General features: G+C 32.3%; 1 protein-coding gene and 1 long non-coding RNA gene across 3 annotated transcripts; one reads left to right on the top strand and one right to left on the bottom strand.

The window, feature by feature from the left end:
• Positions 1 to 355: 355 nt before the first annotated feature.
• On the bottom strand, positions 356 to 17,743 carry LOC122535874. The gene is made up of 3 exons (XR_006308284.1): positions 17,600 to 17,743; positions 11,531 to 11,533; positions 356 to 367 (listed from the first exon to the last, which is right to left on the bottom strand). It is a non-coding gene; the product is annotated as an uncharacterized LOC122535874 (long non-coding RNA).
• A 301-nt stretch (positions 17,744 to 18,044) lies between these two features.
• On the top strand, positions 18,045 to 20,307 carry LOC122535876 (damage-control phosphatase ARMT1-like). Of its 2 annotated transcripts, none has more exons than XM_043667756.1 (7): positions 18,045 to 18,184; positions 18,262 to 18,422; positions 18,501 to 18,606; positions 18,685 to 18,932; positions 18,996 to 19,181; positions 19,267 to 19,657; positions 19,746 to 20,307. In XM_043667756.1, exons 2-7 carry the CDS (start codon positions 18,334 to 18,336, stop codon positions 20,103 to 20,105), a joined length of 1,380 nt encoding a protein of 459 aa, XP_043523691.1. In that variant the 5' UTR covers positions 18,045 to 18,184; positions 18,262 to 18,333; the 3' UTR covers positions 20,106 to 20,307. The 2 variants fall into 2 exon arrangements, with proteins under 2 accessions (XP_043523691.1, XP_043523689.1); XM_043667754.1 differs by having other exon boundaries at positions 18,098 to 18,422; positions 19,746 to 20,122; positions 20,156 to 20,305.
• Positions 20,308 to 20,993: the final 686 nt, after the last annotated feature.

The raw sequence follows: 20,993 nt of genomic DNA, 5'->3' as shown, positions 1-20,993 counted from the left end.
CTCTTCTGTAAAATTTCTGTCATTAAAAATTTTTAACTAATATTTAATAATAATTTATAAGATTCCTGAAAAATGTGCTTAAGAGAAATGACTTTAATGTAATATAAAAGTAGTGAAAATTACTAAATAATGTCAAGAAATATTGTAAAAATAATTTAATTGTTTCAAATGAATTATTCAAACTGTAAAATAATGCATTTCGATGATATTTTTGTATATTAACAATTTAAACTATTTACTTATAACAATTGAATCAGTGATTGAATTCCCAAGCATTATTTCATACTTTCAATAACTCATTTATAATAATTAAATTATTTTATTGACAATAATGAAAAAGACAGTTACATAATACATATATTTCCTTCTATTTGCAGGAAAACAATAAACGAGCGAAAATTTTTATATGTTGCGCTTACATATTATTTTGAAGCGACGATCTGCTTAACTCAATTTTTCCCTACATAACTTTTCTCTACATAAATTTCTATTTAATATACATCGATGCAGTTATGACTTAAAAATCAATATAATGAAAATGTAAATTTAGTTTTAGCCAGTAAAAAATTAATAAATAAATTATTACATTTAACATTGTAACAAATTCAAGAAACTATAACTTTGCGATAGAAATGTAAAACCTACTAAAGCATTGATTAGTATAATAGAAAAATTGTTTTTCGAAATACTAAAAAAAAATTATCAACAGTTCCGGGTCACCGACGATCGGAACATTAGATTAACCTTGAGCAGTACGAAGAATCATTTGGTCGTGTGTACATCGTTTTAAGGGTTTGAAAAAAATTATCAACTGTTCTGGATCATTGAGGACCAAAATATAATATATATTAACCTTAAGCGGTACGGAGACTCATTACCAATTGAACTTCGGTCGATGTGCACATCGACCAAAATTTAGGGGTGAGTTTTAAATAATATTTCTCAATATTCTAATTGTTTAAATATTATCTAATATTTATAATAATTTATTTGTAACAATAAAACAATAAATTCTCTTCTATAGCATTTCTAAATTTTATTTAAAATTTTTAATTAATCATTTGTAGTAATCGAATCACTAATCATTTCTAAGAAATTTTTATTATCTGTATCGCATCATTAACGAAAGATCAGATTAATGTCAATCGATATGGAGACAAGAGCTCATTACGAATTGAATTTTTGTCGTGGCCACATCGACCAAATTTAAAAGTTGGAAAAAAATTGTCAACTGTTCTGAATCACTGACGACCGAAGTATACATTAACCTTGATCGGTGACGAGGCTCATCATAGTCGTACAAGATATACTTTATTAGTTACCATTCTTTAACAATTACCGTGATATACGTTATATTTCTGCATATACATAGATAATATTAATCTAACAATACCATTGCTATTTACATATTATTAGATATTTTCAGAATTTCTCTTTGAATCTATAATTTGGAAAATAATTTAGTCCTTTACTATTAATTAGTCAAACAAGAATATTTCTTCAGTATCATAAATTAGTCATTAGATCGATCAAACAATTATGCCTTATTTTACGAATAATTCCTCTTTAAAACAAATTATTTAAATTAAATACAAGCTAAAACCTGTGCGAGAAATATATAAAAGAGTACTGATTTAAAATACATTATAATGAGATCCGTGCGTAGTCACCTCCACGTGGTGGGTCTTGGTAATTGACATCGTTTTACAAACATTAAAGTTTGTAAAACGTTATCAAGCTAAATTGTAAAACGATAAACTTTAACCTTAACGTTTGTGAAACGATATCAAGCTAAGAACTGCGCAACCTACAGTTCAGCTTAGATCGTGAAAATTCCTGTTCATTTTCTATTTCACAATCTAAACTGAACTGTAGGTGCAACTAGTTGATAAGTAAACTATTGGGCCACCGATGGACGACGAGGGATCACGCAGGGACATCATGGGATGCGTGCGTCTTAGCTTTAAGTTGCGTGCGTTTAGTTTTAGTTAATTATAAGATAATTAATATCTGGGACGACGAGGGATCTCACAGCGACATCGTGGGATGCGTGCGTCTTAGTTTTAAGTTGCGTGCGTTTAGTTTTAGTTAATTATAAGATAGTTAGTATTTGTAAATTCACTGTCAACGCATTCTGTACAAAGACACGTTTATTTAACTTGAGACGAAATTATGCACACCTCCTCGATTTTCTTTTTTCGTTCGTTGTTACTGTTATTGTTACTGTCATTGCACTAGAATAGAGTTACATTTGTTACTGTCATTGCACTACAGTAAAGTTACATTTGTTATTGTCATTGCACTACAGTAGAGTTACATTTGTTACTGTCATTGCACTACAATAGAGTTACATTTGTTACTGTCATTGCACTACAGTAGAGTAACATTTGTTACTGTCATTGCACTAGAGTAAAGTTTCCACCTTTCGCTGTCAGTGTGTCAAATCGGTTGACTGCAGCCTCGTCCGAGGTAGGTTCTTGTAGTCTAGCGTCCTTTGTAATACGACTCCAGTGGTTCTTCGGAACCCCACTGTGTCGTTGGGGGTAGCGCGAAACTGCTTGCCTTTAAATGCTCGGAACCCGATTTGGCATACTGGCAACGAAAGTTGAAAACTCTACTCTAGTGCAATGACAGTAACAAACCGCGGCTTCATTCCGCGTTATATCCCTTGAAAAACACGATACTGATGCGTGTTAATAGTTTCGTTCTTTTGATTTCGTTCGATCAGCGTGCCTTTGATACAAAATGCGCTGTTAGGGCTGCGAATTATTGTACAATTATTGTGTAACTTTCATGTGTTAGTCGACTGTGTGGTTAGTATGAAAGGCTGCGAGTGATTGCGATATATTGTATGATTTGCATTCGTATGTAATTTACGATTGTATGTAATGTATGCAATGTGTGATTGTATGCAATGTATGTAACGTATGATCGTATGTAATGTATGTAATGTACGATTGTATGTAATGTATGTAATGTATGTAATGTATGATTGTATGATTGTTAACGCGATCGTTATTCGGGAGACAGAGTCCCATAGTTCAATCTCATACGTGCGCTTTAGAATTAAGATTTAGACTTAGGTTTGAGATTGCACTATTGAATCTCTGTCTCCTTTGTTCGTAAACCCGGGCCAAGTAGAATAAAATCTCGGCATTCCTTAAGAATGCCGAGTTACTTGCATGTAATGGAGGGTGGTTGGGATTAGGGCCCGGGCGGGTCTCGTGCGTAGTCACCTCCTCGTGGTGAGACCTGGTAATTGATATCGTTTTACAAACATTAAAGTTTGCAAAACGTTATCAAGCTAAATTGTAAAACGATAAATGAGAAACTTTAATGTTTGTGAAACGATATCAAGCTAAGAACTACGCAACCTACAGTTCAGTTTAGATCGTGAAAATTTCTGTTCATTCATTACTTCGCGATCTAAACTGAACTGTGGGTACAATTAGTTGATAAGTAAACTATTGGGCCCCCAGCGATGGACAACGTGGGATGCGTGCGTCTAGTTTTAGTTAGTTATAAGATAGTTAATATTTGTAAATTCACTGTGAGTGAATTCTGTACAAAGACACATTTATTAAACTTGAAACGAAATTAGGGACATCTTCTCTCCGCTCTTCTTTCGTTTGTTGTTACTATTGTTACTAACATTGCACTGAAGTAGATTTTCCAACTTTCGTTATTGGTGTGTCAAGTCGGGGAACTGCAACCTCGTCCGAAAGGACGAGGTAGGTTCTTGTAGTCTAACGTCCTTTGTAATTCGGCTCCAGTGGTTCATCGAAACCCCACTGTGCCGTTAGGGGTAGCGCTGGACTATTTGCCCCTAAGTGCTCGAACCCCAATTTCGCACACTGATAAATCGCGGTTTTATTTCGCGTTACGTATCTCTTACAAGGCACGATATTGTAAAGTGTCAATAGTTTCGTTTCCCTTATTTCGTTCAAAGTTTAATAAACGTGTCTTTGATACGAAATGCGCTGGTAGGGCTGCGAATTATTGTATGGTTATTGTGTAACTTTCAAGTTAAACAAGAATGTCATTAGTATGAAAGGCTGCGTGTGATTGCATACATATTGTACGATTTGCATTCGAATGTAATGTATATATAGTATGTATTGTGTGATTGTATGTATTGTGTGCATTGTGTGCATTGTACGAATTGTATGAATTGTATGAATGGTATAATCTGTATGAATTGTATGAATTCTATGAGTTGTACAATTGTATGTATTGTATGATTGTGCGACAGATGAACTTATTGTTAAAGCTATCGTTGTTTTCAGAGACAGAGTTCCATAGTTCAATCTCATACTGGAATTTTATATAAGTCCCTGCAGCACTATTCTGTACTCTTCCTTTTGCTTGTTGTTCTTTTAACTTTTCCTCTAGAAGTATTGCCTTTTCTGTTTCTTTTGTCTTTTTCTCTAAAAGTATCCTTTCATTTACCAATTGAACCTGTATACTTTTTTCTTCGTTTAACTTTATTTTCCATCACATTTTGCCATTCTGTTTCTGTTGCTCTTCTGTTCATTTTCCCATTTGTTCTTTCATTTCCATTTCCATCATTTCTTTTTCGAATTTACTTACATTTAATGCCTCTTGCCATTATTGTTTTTCTGCGTTCAATTTTCTTTCAAATTCAATCCGTTCGTTCTCCAATTTCTCTAACAATTCGGCATACATGTGTTACGAGTCGAAACCTCGTTCGATTGTGGCATTGTCACGACGAAAATGATTCGCCTTCTGCGAACGTGAGTATTCTGCGATCGAGTGATAGTAAAAATAGTCGCACGAATTGGAAGGAACGGAGCTGATTGAGGAAATGAAGGATGAATGGTCGGAAGTGACGAATTTTTTTTATAAATGAATCCATAAAAAATAATTTCAACCTCGTTAAATAAAAGGAAAATCGATCAATCCCTATCGTACGACCTCGATATAAATATAAAACAAATTCAAATAAATTTTCACGACAACGGTAACGAATCGAGTGGCGAACTTCGATCAACTTTATCCACACATCTGGAAAAGACTTGGCCGCGGTGCGACGCGGCGTGAAACTGCTCGTCTAGGTCGGTTTGTTTATTAAAGATTATCTCTCTGAACGACATCCTTCGTTCAGGGTGAAAGCACAGAGTGAAACGGTAAGGGGATCGTGCTTTCGAAAAGCAGATGCCCATACGATCCGGAAAGTTAAGTTCGTTAAGTATCCCCGGCCGTGTCTTATCAACCTAGACGTGGCTCTGATCCTCCACTTACCGTGCCGTGGCATAACAATTACCCTATTATTTCGCACACAGCCGGTGTGTGCCAGTTCGCGACCCTGTTCCCTTTCCACGATGCACGTTGCTCTTTCACATTTTGTTTGTCGGCCGAGTATTTTTACTCCGGCGTATCCGGCGTATCTGGCCGTCTATATGCGTCGACGTTGCGCGTAATTAGCGAACAAATGGTTAACTACGTCCCTTAGAGCGCTATCTTCTAATTGGTACCGCTATTCCGGATTAATCGTACGACTGCCAAGCAACGTCTTTGAGCATCTTATTGTGCTCGATTGTTCGCGAATGGAACTTCTTAAGGCGCGTTTGCAGCAAACGAAGGAATGGAAACTCACTTGCCAGTTTCGTCAAATTCGTACGCATTTATTACACTACACATTCATTTGATATGAATGAACGATACGAATGCAAGTACGAAATCATTCATTCTTCTGTCTTGACGAAATTAAATTTTAGAGAAAATAGCGGACGTAAATTAAAACGTTAAATTTACTACTCTCGATAAAAAAAGGAACGAGAAATTTTAATTCCCAACGTGGCGATAAGGGTTAAAATCTAAAGTGAATCATATTTTCATTGAACTGAAAAAGAAACGTAAAGTGAATTTTAAATAATTTACGAGGCGAAATCACGCAACTGATTGGTGAGCTATGAAACAGCTCTACAAGCTTCTTATTACTATCGCTCTTATTTTCTTTTTTTTTCTTTTTTTTTTTTTTAAGCCTTCGGTGCGTAAATGCTGTGATTTCACGGCAGCTCGCGACCATTTATGTAAATTTATTAGATACATATATTCAGATAAAAGAAAAACTACTTAGGAATATAATTGCACAAAATCACGAGAAACAGCTCTTTCGCGAAAGACTTCCCACAAACTTCAAAGTTTATCTTTTTGTCATCTAGCGTTTCTCGCTATTGTCAGTCTTTCACCTGCAACGATATCAATTTTCGTGAACAATTTACATCCGAAAAAAATTCAACGATGGACACCGTCGCGACAATGTCGCCGGAGTTCGTTTTGACGGTATTCGCAGCGAACCGCAGTTGCAATTAGAACGAATTCGGCCTCCAAAGGCGAGTTTAATTCGGCGGAATTAGGAGTGCAGAACCGGCTCTCCTCCCCGTGCGGGAAACTCCGGAAATTTCGAGAGTTAGTCCGGACGTCTTGAGGAGAGGAACGGAAAAAAGATACGGACGAGGAGTCGGAAAGAAAAAGGGCCGGGGACCGAGACAAACGTCGAACTTCCAAAGAATCGAGGAGAAGAACGAGTCGTTCGAAGAATAGCTAAAGTCGACCTCTCCCCGCTTGAGAATTCCAAGGATCGGGGAAATTCGCATAATCCTTTCGCAGAGTGGCTCGAGAATGATTGTACAACGCTTGGAAAACAACTGGAGGCCGCGGTTAAAGGTTCTTTGCTCAAATGAGATAAAGATAAAGCGAATCTGAACAAATGAGATCGTTAGAACGACGACGTGTAATGAAAGTACAAAATTGTGTAAAAATTGGCAAGTATGAACCGTCGTGTGTAAGTGATTGAGGAAGGATAGATATTCAACGAGATTAGTCAAGAAACATATAAGTCGTCTTTTATATAAACAAAAGTTCATCAATTAGAATTTTATGTATATTTGCAAGAAATTGAAAATTGCAAAGATACGCGAAATGCAAAGATACGTCAAATGCGAGGATATACAAAACCTGATACATGGCGAGTGAAATAAATTTTTATCTCGATTTCATGTGTTTAATTAGGTTCGCAATTAGGTTGTTTAGATTGTAATAAATCTCACACTCTGTGTATTTTGCATATTTTTCTCCACATCGGACGCACTTGGTGTGTTTTTGCAATTTTAGACTTCCCGTAAACGCATAAAAATCCACCAGGCTAATAATCGCGCTTATCGTGCCCCTTAGACGAGCGTAAAACAACAAACATTAATTGAAAAATAATATTTGCACTGCGCGTCTTTTCCACGCTGTCCTTTAAACTGCTGGATACGTTTCCTACCTGCCCGTGAAAGGCTTTACGTAATTAACAGTCGGACGTATTGTTTCAAGAAAAGTAATTTTTCTTCTTTAAATAAGTAGGAAAAAGGCGAACGCCGTTTCTTTCAGCTTGAATATCGTTTATGTTTCTTCCTGCAGCTTCTAGTTTGTTTCAACCTTACAATATTCCGAAGTTTTCTGATCGCGGAAGATTGAGAGTTTCGAAGAAAAATGAGCGAAAGGGAGAAAAGCAGAGAGGCAAAGGTTGCACGCCGGTCATCGTTAACAATTTCAACACACCACTTATCGAAACTAATAAAAAACACTCGGACGGAACTTCAATTTCTTTATTATCTGGTACCACTGCTTTGAAAATCCTTTTTACCACGCTTCATAGATATTATTGCATTCTTGTGCCGGGCGCATATTAAATTCAGTTCAGCAAAATTCTACGAGAAGTCGTACTAAAAATTCAAGAAAGAATATGCTCCTCGCTTACGAGACTGTACAACGATGGGTTAAGTTCAAGAAAAACTCATTTATGTAACGTTAAACCCGGTAAACGTGTACGGAATATTTTAATAACGCGAGCGCTGAAAGATATTGCACGACGAGCTTACATAAATAATCAATTCCCGCGATAACGAGAAACAAGGAAAAAGTAAAAAAGTAACAAACCAAAGAAAGAACAAGAGTACCGGGTTGCTTCTATTACGGATGTTAAATTTCCTTCTTTCGCCTCTTTCTTTTCGCGTACGAACGTGATTAACGTAGTAGAACGTCGCGACCAACGTCACCGCCGGAACATCGTAAATACGCGAACCAGATGGCTGGCCAGTAATTTCAGAAATGAACGGCGGAAAACGTCAAGGATAATCACGTTAGAACGCGGACTGTTGGTCAGTTAGCGAAGTCCTTCATATTTCGGGGCTGTGTGCAGTGTTAAGCAACCGGAGTCTAAATTTTATGAGTGTATAGCGAAATACAAATACCATTCTGTTCGCTTCGTTTGTCGAAACAATTTGTGATTTTCTGCTCGCACAGCGTGAGTGACTTGTAGTTTCCAACCGGATTATTAATAGGATTATTAATGTTTCTATTAACAATTCTTATCACTCTGAGACGAAACGAAAGTACGCGAAAACGGCCAATCTTTTTCGAAAATATTTCGTGATATTTTTTTGAATCATTTGAGTCCAAATACGAATACAGTTTACTCTCTACTACTGTCTATCCATTAAGTACAGTCTGCTGAATTTATTATATTTACTATATTATATATAATAAAAAATATAATATAATTTATTATAACATATTATATTTACTATATTATATATAATAAAAAATATAATATAATAAATTATATTATATTTTTTATTTATTATATTTATTGGGATTTATTAAAATATTCATAGAAACTGCAAAATTTACTAGAGTAAATCTAGCTGCGAGTCCTAAATTTAATTAAACTTGCTAGAGTGTAAATCATAAAATAATTTACTAAATCTAAATCTACTGGATTTAAATAAATAGTTTAAGAAATTTAGTGGAATAACTTAGTAAAATTAGAATGTACTTTAATTCTGCTTCGTTCAATAACTTGCGAAACAAAAGGTTTACAAATTTAGATTTCCATTTAGAACTCGAACAATTTGTAGCTCGCTGCTATTGTGCAACAGCAATTCAGATTTCAAAGGAGCAATATGATGTTGCGGGCCAATTTTTCAAATGAAGAACAAACAACATCTCTAGCTTTGGTGCATGCAAAACACGAACAATCGGAAGAATTCTCTTTTATGAATACATCTTGCAAAATGAAGGTTAAAATCACAACATCAGAAGTTGAACCACGATGGAGAGAAAAAAGAAAGAAGATAAATCCACGAAGTTATATCCCCGCTCGAATAACATACTAATTAATTTAAACAAGTTCCTTGACATTTCTCGAAGCAACGTTATGATTAGGTGAAGCTTCGGGCCGAATACAAGAGAATGTAAATGATAGGAGCTGCAAGTTCATTATAACGCCGTGGCGGGACTGCACAATTGTTCGCGAGACTTTTGTGAATGGCAGTTAATTATAATTAATTCCATATTGTCTGGTCGACAACTCGTGGTGATTCTTCGCCCGGGAAGGATCATTCAAAACGCGGCCGCGAACTTTTAGTTATTACCAGAATTAATATGAATACCAAATTGCTACATCGCACCGGTGATATAACTTTCTATGGTTACTTTCCTTTCTTTCTTCTTTCATCCTTCGTTAAACGTTATTCTATAGAAGAAGAAATTAGTGTATCAATTTGTAGGTATCAATTTCAATCGCTTCTTACGATTCACGAATTAAATATTTCGACTTTGTAATTTACGTACCTACGTACGTAGTACATAAGCTTGATGAAAAAATTCAAGTAATTTTTTATTATAAATATATAAAACACATTGTCCTTTAATAGTTTTTTTTTTTCATTCTTGGGGAAAAAAATATAGGCACATAGGCTGCGGTATCTGGTAATTATTACAGTTACTGTTTTTAGTTAAAAATTCTCGAACAATAGATTGGTGCAAATTATAACAGATGATCAGATCCATCAAGTTACAACTTGATCAATTGACTATGAAATCTGAGTTACACGTTCAATCTGAATAAAAATTGCAAAGTAGGTCAAATATGAGTATACCAGCAAGAGAAAACAATAATTTCTCAATCGGACGTTTCTACGAGGTGAAAATTGAAAATTGCGCAAATTTTTTGATCAAACCTCGTATATCGTATAATAAAGTGAATAACCAATAATAAGAATTATTTAGAAAATAGAATTACCTAAAGGCACAAATTATTTAACAACTTATTAATTCTAAATATTGAATTCTATAAACGCGAAATAGGAAATGCAGCTACCTGAATCGTTATCCACTACTAAAACAAAGCGCAAGTCGAACCAGGAGAATATGCCGCGCGGGGCAACAAAATTTGCTCCACGATGGAATCGGATGAATTTCGGCTCGCACATACTCGAACGTGGATTTTAACAGGAAAATGTCGGAGAATGCAAGACGAACCGGCCGACACCACTCAGAAGCATATTATCAGTTCGTTCTGCGCTCATAGGAAACCGCAATTTCCACGGATTACACGGACGAAAACTGACTCCCGTGACTGTACAGCGTCGGCCAGGCTAGTGGAATTCATGGGTCGCGGGTTATGCCGCATTCGGTGGTATGTAGTAATTAGCAACATTGCTTCCAGAACCCAAAGGTGGAAGGAGGATCGACTGTAGGATCAGAGTATCACCAACACGGATTTCATTCGAAGGAATACAACGCTGTTCTGTGCAAATTGTCTTGCAAATTACTGTTAGTATGTGATCCATCGATTGTTCTAACTAAGAACAGGCTAGTATTCTTTTGGAATTTCGTAACGTTCGTTGAACAAAATTATACTGACAATGATGAAAAAAAAGTTTCATTAAAAAAGATATTTCATTTTAAAGAAGATATTTTTAAATTTTAAAAATTTCGTATCTTTCTCTGTAGTCGATTGTGTGGCCCTTTATAAAAGTGAAAAAAAAAAAATTTCTATAATAAAATTCACGGAAATGTTTTAAATCTGACGAACGATCAACAATTCAGAAACGTTATTAACGATTTTCATGATATTACAAAACCTTTGGAGACAATCAATTCAATTGCCCGTGAGTGCGAACGTAGCTACCATATTTCTTTGTTCTTAATATTAAATTTCATAAAGTCTCGAACATCTGTAGCTGAATTATCGTTCTAGTTTGTTGTTTCCGAGGAGAAGGCAAAAACCGAGTCGGATGCAAGAAGATGAAATAATTTCAAGCTTCTTCGTCTGACGTCTTTTTTGCTATCAATTTCTACCTACCAAGTGAACTTCGGTAAAACTGCTGGAACAACTGACGCTAATGTAACTTCGTAGGTCGTTATAGAACAACTTAAAATGCAAATTCACGTGTTACTGTTGCAGCGAGGCATGTCGAAGTGCAACGAGAACAAAGATTAACCTTAGAATTGGATACATGAATTTTGCGCGTTCAGACTTAATAACCAAAAATAAATTTAAAAAGAAAAATAGTAAGATAGAGATAAGATAATAAAGAAGATTAGTTGCAAGCGACTATTCTATAACTTAATCTTTTAACGGAATCGTGTACGATGCTTGAATGTCTGACTACATACCAACTTTTTTTACTTTAGCGTAACGTTTCCCGCATTAAACGATTAATTTATATTAGACCTTCTATTTTATTTAACCATGAATTCTAGTAAAATAACTTACACTAGCAAGCACAAAATTTTTAATGAAAATCTACATAGATGCGCAATCTTACGTAAGTTTCGAAAATTAATTAGAGGATACACAGTCGATAATTGCGATTAATCGCAGATGAGATATATGAATAGATCACAGACGAGGTATATGAATAGACATTGCATACAATGTATTTTTATTATAACTTCATTTCCATTTTTGTGTCACATCCTGTCATATCGATTCAGGCAGATTTTGCACCACAGCACTACTAGCGATGAGAATTAAAATCAAAAAATATGGACAGCGTTGCCAGATCTGTTTCGAAAATTATTTATTGAATTGAACATGATGGTTCTTCATCAGTGAAAGAATATAACAATTTAATACAAAAATTGATGAAAATTAGGATGAAAAATTTAGCACGTATTCGACTATTCGACTACAACATCCGTTTAAAAGTATTAGAAAAAAAATTGTTCGAATTATGACATTTTTATCAATAATATAATTAGATATAATGTTGTTTTATTTATAAATATGTAAATTGAAGAGTTAGAAGTTAAATTAAAGAAATGGAAATTAAGAAATTTATTTCAGTCATCTTCTAACGAGCATTCTGTTTTAGATATTTCATAGAATTTTCTGTATTTAGTGCATTTTACGTACAATCTTCTTTTGTTGATGTCAAAAGAATTTGTGAAATATATTTAATAAGATGTATTTAATTACCATTAGGCAGAATCCAGGCATCATTTCCTTTAAATTCCACAATCCATGTTATTCTATCTTTCATCCATCCGCATGGATCCATTGATAAATCTGTAACACACTTATTTGTTGGATTAGTAGTTTAAAAAACTTAACACAAAAATTCCACACCACTAAAATAGTCCCGACATTTTTGAAAAAAAAAGCAAATGAATAGCCAGAAGGGCTATTGTACAATTATCTATGTTACAAGTCCGAGGAACAAACTGTATCTTGTTTCGCAACACTAATTCACTAGCATTAATTGTGAAATAAGGAATTTTCAAAATTAAACGCGAAGAGTGCTTCGTCATATTTAAAACTCCCGAAAATATCTACGAAACGCTATTAAACTATGCACTCATGTTTAAAAATGTGTAACACTAATAGCGAGGTGTCCAGTGCAACCATGCTGAAGGCTGTTGATGAACTACCAGCTCTGTACAGCTCTTGTAGCTGCATCAGGTGATTCAGGAGCAGAAGCAGACTTTCACGAATCCAGTGGAAGAATTTGGGCATTTTGTTAACGCAACGCTACTTCAAGAAACGAGATCATTCATTATCGCAACACTAAGAGTAAAAGTAACTGGAAATCGCGATGAAATAATATCGCAACACTAAAATTAATGAAAATTACGATGAACAAAACAAAACACGGTTATCATTTCTTCGCAATTCTAATTTAAACCGTAATCAATTTTTCGCAATACTAATAAACAGGCGCGAAATTATTTCGCAACTCTAATTCAACCCGTAATCAATATTTAGCAACTAACAAGAAAAACCGCGATTTGCCCAAAACGATGACGATGACTGAGAAAAAAAATACTACTACAAATACTAAATGAGCATGAGTGACAAAGTAGTAACGAGAATGACCTCCCATGCTCTGGAATCATTTCAATGATCCAGAAGATGAGAAGCCATTTGTTGTGACCCTCTTCGTGGCAGTTTGCCGGGCCTCTTCGGCATTTAGCTTCTTCTTTCTTCGAGCGCAATGCCCGCTGAAACTTACATCTAGCTCGAGTCTTTCTAATCGCAAACCAAAAAAATAACATATAAAGGTGAAATAAAAAGATAAACTGCGGAAGCTAACTCCAATACACATGGACGATCATCGATCATAGTGATCGTTGTTCGTTCGCATGTGCGTGCTCGAGCAATACCTAGATAAACGTTCGTTTCGGGACCTACTCGCGACCTATCCGCGACCACGACCGCGATACTAAATTCGAAAAATCGAAGAATAAAACCAGAAACAGTGGCATGCTCCATTTGTACCAATTTTACTGTCGATTTTTCAAATTAGATTTCCTGAAACAAGTTGGACACGCGAAAAGGGAACACGCGACCAGAGACTGTGCCAACCTGCCCGGCCCTACCTACTTATAATTAAACACAGGCATACCAGAAAGTAAGCTACCTATCCTATTCAGGGCCCCTATATTTAAAAAAATGACAAAACAGGCACACCAACACACTCATTCCACGATTCTCACACATACCACTCGGGCGCAGACCTAAACTAGAGAGAACGTCCCGGGACGCCTCCGACACCCGAGTTTAACATTCAACATTCACACTTTAATTTACGTACCAATTTCCTGAAATCGACTGACAATGACTAGCGACCATTGCGTAAAACGTGATTAAAACACGTTTATATTTATATGTGAGATATTAGTAACTAAGGAAAGATACATATAATTTATATAGAAACTCTGCAAGTTGACTTGGAACCATTATTATAACTGATAGTATAATTAATAATATAATTATAGTGTATTTAATAAGTATTACTATAATAAATTCATACTTCAACTTAGTGCGTCAATAGTTTAAACATTTATAATGAATAAAATAATAGAAACGACGCAAATCCACATCCTAACCACACACACATATGCGGAAAATACATCGTGCACGATACGCTAACACATTGTCAGTCGCTGAGAAATTTTTTATAAAATTATACACTATGGTCATCGTGCTCAATGTCTTTCACCCACCCAAGTAGCACCTGGGCACGTGAGTGAGATCCTGACAATGAACACGGAAGGGGTTAAATCTGAAAATCCTGAACTAAAAGAATGATTAGTTTATGTAATTTATATCTAACGGAATATTGTATTATTATTATTGCATTATTATTTTAGTTCTGTAACTGTGACTTTACTCTTTCAGGAATTATTGAAATTGCAAGAGAATAAAGACAATGAACAAGACTTGAATTTATTAAAATAGATCTAACAATTGAATAATCAAAAGAAATCTAACAATTGAATAATCAAAATCAAATGATCAAAAACAAACAATTGACTCTAAACTAAATATTGATGGAAATAATCTCAGGCAATTTTTTCATCAAAGCACATTTTCGAGAATGCAAAAGCCGTGTGCAAACTTGTTACTTTGATTCAGAAATCTGCCTGTCGCGAAGTATTTTCTTGCACATAAAATTTCATACATTTTTTTACGGAAAGAATTCTAATTTATTATATATTTCAAATTGCATTGAATTATAAAATTCATAATAATAAAATTCAATTAATTAAATCATTCAATACTATTATAAAAAGATGAACTTCAAAATAATTAATTATAACAACGATTATTAATTATTACTTATTATAACAAAATTACCAGTATATTATCAGTATATCATCAATATATCAATAAATAATAACTGCATCTTTCATAGCAACGAAGTCGGAGGGTATCCGTCTTCTCTACTATGAAATGCTCAAATTGTTTTAATAATAATTATTTATAAATATTTATAATCATCTATGGATAGATATTGTTATGTATAATTGGATATAATTTATAATAATTTATCTATGGATATTCAGATGAATATTTTACTTTTGCAAACATTTTTATTGAAGATATTTTGATTTTACAAGTAATTATTATAAAGTAATTACTATAACGGTAAATATAATCTAATTGTTAAAATCGCGATGTGCAAGAAGTCCTATCCTGATCTAATATATAAAAAATCTGAAATGTTACTACTCACGGGTACAAAACAATACCCGTGGTCACTATGCTCATAAAAAATTCTACGTATACAACCAGTCACCAGTGCCGATTCGGACCTTTCGTCCTACGACATGATTGAGTGACCAGAGGAACAAAAATGCATGCGACTCACCGCAAAGAACGATATCACCTGCACTGGATCAAGAAAAGTTGTCGTGAAGATCCTCATCAAGCAGATATCACTGAGAATGGTGGAACGCCGTGAAAAACTTCTTGAAAAACATAAAGACAGTGTTATTTGTGGAAATTTAAATTTTAATGATAAAAATTTGGACTCGAATAATTTGAAATGTTTTTCTTTTATAGTTATAATTTTACGTCAGACTTCAATGAAAAGAGAACCGAAGAGAATAGAATTAATTCAAGTACAGTGTGGTACTAACGTACTTACATTCTTAACTTTTGAAGCATCGTAAGATTCTTAGAGGATAAGGGAAATTGGAGATTGTAGAGAATCTGTAAGAAAACAAAATATTAGAATTTATATTCAAAAGCAAAACAGAGTTTCAAATTCTTAAGAAATAATGAAAGATTCTTACATTCTTGGCTCAGGAGTCACTGTTAGATTTTCTCCAAAATATATCAAAATGTTGATATTGTGAAGCGTTTGTAACAAAACGTTAAACATTATACTTTGTTGTCAAATTTGAAAAATGAATAAATTGAAGTACAATATATGAAATTACTTACGATCTCCTGGAAAGGCCTTATCTTCTTGAGCACTGTCTCTAATATACCGATACCGAATGTTGAATAAGAAAAAATATAAAAAAAGAAAAAAAGACTATCAACACACGCGTTTAAGTAACAATCGGAGGAATCACTGACTCTAACTTCGCGAATTACAATTTGAATGGATTGATTATTTAATTAAATCAGAGCCATTTTGCTCAAAAAATTATAAAATATAAAAAAAAAAAATATAAAATTTCGCAACAAACACTGACTCTACCAACCGTATTGCGCACGGTTACAAAAATTTTCTGAAATTCGACAACGGAATAAAATTACTATTTTAACTATTAAATACGTATATTCTTAATAAACTATTATTGAATTTAGTATTAGAATTGTTAAGAATTACGCAGAATGAAGTTAAAGAATCAAGAAATAAGTAGAAAATATTATAATAGAAGCGTGTGTGTAAAAACATATGATAAAATACATATATAATAACTAAAATACATATATATAATAAACTAACCTATTGTTAATAACTAACCTATTATTAACTAACCTTGCAATAAACTAACCTGTTGTTAATAACTAACCTATTATTAACTAACCTATTGTTACATATATATATATATAACAACCTATTGTTATTAACAATAGGTTAGTTAATTGCAAGGTTGCAATATTTGTACTGGTGAATTAAATTTTGGCATAAAATTATAAATATCTTTCAACTAGTATGTTCTGTTTATACATTTATATGCGATTATTTCTTTAATTGTTGAAAATTATATGCAATAATTATTTGGTTAAATAATACTTTGATTTGGTGCCAAAAATACACGTTTCGTTTTAAAAATTCAAAATACCAACACAAATCTAACAACTATTGATTTATATATTTACTTGAGAACTTCTTTCTGCATGATTCTTCTGTATAACTCTGTTCTTTGACGAAGCGTGCTTTCTTCCGCCATTCCTCCCGCTTAAAGATCGAGAAATATCGATTACGTTCGAGAATTATAGGAAGTATATATTGCATATGTCACCGTTGGGGCGCTGCAATCGCGTGTTTCGCACTAACCGTTAACTGGAAAAGAAAATAGAAAATTCTATCCTAAATCAAGTACACAAAATTCATGAGACATTCTTTAAAAAGAACGAAAATATTCACACGCTTGATGAAAAAAAAATGTCAATACTTTAAATATTACAGTAGAAGTAAAAGCATATTATGTACATACATAATAAAAGAGTAGTCATATTGCAACGTCACAATATTTGTAATGGTTAGAATTGAAATTAAATTTTGGCATAAAATTATAAATATATAATAAAATTATAAATAACTTTTAGCAGAGTATGTTCTGTTTAAATGTTTATATTCCATTATTTCTTTAAATGTTGAAAATTATATGTAATATTTGGTTAACTTTTACCTTGAGTTGAAACCAAAATGCAGAACAAAATGCAGTTTTATTATAAAAATTCATAATATAAACACAAATCTAACAACTATTGATTTAAAGTTTTGCCTTAGAACTTCTGAGTGATACTTTTTTCTGGGTGATCTTTCTGGATAACTACAGATGAGGTGTGCTTCCTGCTGCCATGCTTCCCGTTTAAAAATCGATCATAAGAAATATCGATTACGTTCGAGAATCGTAGGAAGTATATTACGTATTTTGCCGTTGGGGCGCTGTAATCTTTAACTAATTTAAATCTAATGCGCGCGCAATTCAAAATATTAACTTGAAATAAAACATGAAAAATTTTAATTTAAATTAAATACACAAAATTCATGAAAAATTCTTTAAAAAAAAACGAAAATATTTATATACTAAATAGAAAATTGTCAATACTTTAAACTGTTATAATTTCGTGAAAAACAATTATAGAACAATTAACTTGATTTTATTTTAAATAATAAAGTCTTCACTTTAACAATATTGAGTTTGTTTTCATTCGCATAGCTCTGTGCTGTATAATAACATTAGTTATATGATGGAACAGTGTTCCAAGAACATACGCACGCGCGATGCACGTGCTTATGATATAGTAATGCTTCATTCATTTTCTGTTGATCACAGTCTAATAATAGAATTCCAAAAATCAGACGATATTAATATTAAAAAATCAAATAAAATATTTAAAAAATCGAAATACGAAGTATAGGGATATCTTTATTCTGTTATATAAGACAAATATAGTGAATATAAGATATTGTCAGTATCCGTTCATTTCAGAGTCCACACTGTATCTATAGCTGCTTGTAATCTATTGCAGTTTAGGAGTAATAGCAACTCTGTAGTGAAATCATGACTCAAAGATCGAATTCCGTAGACATTCAGGATCTACAAGATATACAAACACCCTTTGGAGTACCATTATCAGGAATCTATAAAAAGTAAATCAAATATTTTACCTCTATTTAACCTAAGAATAAAGATATTTTGAAACTTAACATATTTTATGTTTCTTATAGGAGTTTTGCCTATATTACACTTAAAGATAGATTACCAGTAATTTTAACTAAAATAATTGATACTCTGAGTCGAAACAAGGAAAATATTGTTGAGAAATATGGAGAGGTAAAATATATATTTAGAAATATACTTATTAGAATATTAAAATTTGCATATAGCATATGTAATTCTTAAACTATTTAGAATGCAGTAGAAGAAGTTAAACAAATAATGGGATTTATCAGTAAATTAAAGAATGAAATAGGAACAAATAAAACTTTGAAACCTCTACGATTACTACCTGATAGTAAAGACAATGATGCTGAAGAATGGAATAAATATTTAATAAAAAGAACCGAGATAGAGGGAGGAACACCAACATGGTTCAATACTACTTGGCTATATTGTGAATGCTATATGTATCGGGCACTTGCACAAGAAATTGCCCTGTTGTAAGTACTAGGAAGAACTAATAGTTGATAATATATAATATAAATATATTATACAATTTACAGGAAATTTATGAAAAATTATGATCCCTTCGAACAGCAAAAACAAAGCGCATTTATAAATTCATTAAGTAGCGTAGAAGTACTTTCTGCTTATACTATGAACCTCATACATAAAGTAGAAAATCTATCAATAGTTGAAACCAAAGAAGAACTTTTTAAATTTCTTAAATCTAATCTTTGGGGTAACAAGTATGTTCATTTTTTTCACTATATTACCTTATTTCTCATGTATTATTCTATCACCAAATTTACTAGAATATGTTTTTTTTTATAGATGTGATTTATCATTAAGTGCAGGAGCAGAAGTTAGTCAGAGTAGTAATCCTATAGAAGTGTTAAAATCATTAGATAAAAATATTCTTGTAAATAATTTAGATTTCGTTTGGAATTTACTACAAAAGAAAGACAGTAATGATATAAATATCATAGATATAATACTTGATAATGCAGGATATGAATTTTTTACTGATTTATGCTTAGCTGCATTCTTAATTGCAACTAAACTTGCTGAAAAGATCAGGTTTTATGTAAAACATTATCCATGGTATGTCAGTGATACAACAACAAATGATTTTAACTGGACTCTAACATACATGCAAAATTCACCAAATGAAAGTATACAAGAATTAGCTAATTACTTGAAAAATAACGTATGGACTATTGAGGTAATCTTAGTTATTTCTTTTTTTTTTTTTTTTTTGTCAATTTCAAATAATTATTACACTATCAATATTTTTTATATATGTTATTTAGGAAGAACTATATTGGACAAGTCCTTATGACTTTGCAGAAATGAAAGAACATGACCCAACATTATATGCAAAATTATCAGAAGCTAAATTAGCAATATTCAAAGGTGATTTAAACTATAGAAAATTATTGGGTGATATAAATTGGGAATACACAACAGAATTTAAACAATCATTAAGAGGATTTTATCCTACACATATCTTAAGTTTGAGAACAGTAAAATCTGATGTTTGTGTTGGTCTAGTACCTGGTATAGCAGAAGAATTATTCAAAAAAGATGAAAATTGGATGTTTACAGGAGAATATGGACTTATCCAAACTACAATAGCTGGAACTTGTCAATGTTCTAGTAAAATATGTTAAAATTCTATGAACCATCAGATATTAGAAACATTGAATTATAAGCAAATTTCAATGTGTTGCATATATTTTGTATTAAATGTGTACTATTCACAATTCTATTGCATTTCAACTACTGTATATTCAATGTACATAATTGATTGTACATATATGTGTATAGTTTATCAATTTATACCTATAAGTGTTACATATACAATTTAATTGTTATAGTAATTAATTATTTTATATATGATTATTTAAATTATAAAATGTGTGATTTAAGCTATGAAAATAATTATCAAAAGCCATTTTATAGTTATATTTCGGTAATTGCCTTTTTGAATTTCTATATACATATATATACATTTTGTACTATAATATAGTTTTTTAATTAAAATGTTTATACCACGAACTATTTCTCTAAAACAAATCATCTAATTATAAATAAAATATTGTACACACGTAAATACAAAACATAAAATTTTATAAATTTTATTGCAAAAATTTAATCACGTCTTTTATTCAAAATTAAAATTCCTCAAAATCTATATAAACAATGATCATAAGTTTTCATATTTATTATGCGTCATATTTTCTCCTATAATGTGTATTTATATTATGTATCATATTTTTTTCTATAATATGTACTTTTATAAGTACTTAAATAATAAATTATTATATTATCATTTTGTGTGCATATGATTTTATTATTATTATATTATTTTCTAATGATAGTACACAATTAATATGCATCAAATGCATGTTTTAATATACTAATCTGTATTGCAAATTCATGTTAATGGTATTTATTATTTACTATTTATTAAAACCAAATTAAAATTACGATAATAATTTTAAAATAACAATTTTGATAAAAGAACACTAAAATAGAAAATTTACCAAATTTAATTT

The sequence above is a fragment of the Frieseomelitta varia genome, unplaced genomic scaffold (assembly GCF_011392965.1).
Source record: "Frieseomelitta varia isolate USP_RPSP 00005682 unplaced genomic scaffold, Fvar_1.2 scaffold_782, whole genome shotgun sequence".
NCBI lineage: Eukaryota > Metazoa > Arthropoda > Insecta > Hymenoptera > Apidae > Frieseomelitta > Frieseomelitta varia.
The sequence above is the reverse complement of the archived record's forward strand: the minus strand, read 5'-3'. Positions and strand labels throughout refer to the sequence as shown.

Excerpts from the sequence above, each read along its gene's own strand:
- LOC122535876 (XM_043667756.1), top strand. The coding sequence starts at position 18,334 with ATGACTCAAAGATCGAATTCCGTAGACATTCAGGATCTACAAGATATA. Across the intron at positions 18,423-18,500 it reads TTATCAGGAATCTATAAAAA|GAGTTTTGCCTATATTACAC; the intron begins GTAAATCAAATA and ends TGTTTCTTATAG. Across the intron at positions 19,658-19,745 it reads ATAACGTATGGACTATTGAG|GAAGAACTATATTGGACAAG; the intron begins GTAATCTTAGTT and ends TATGTTATTTAG.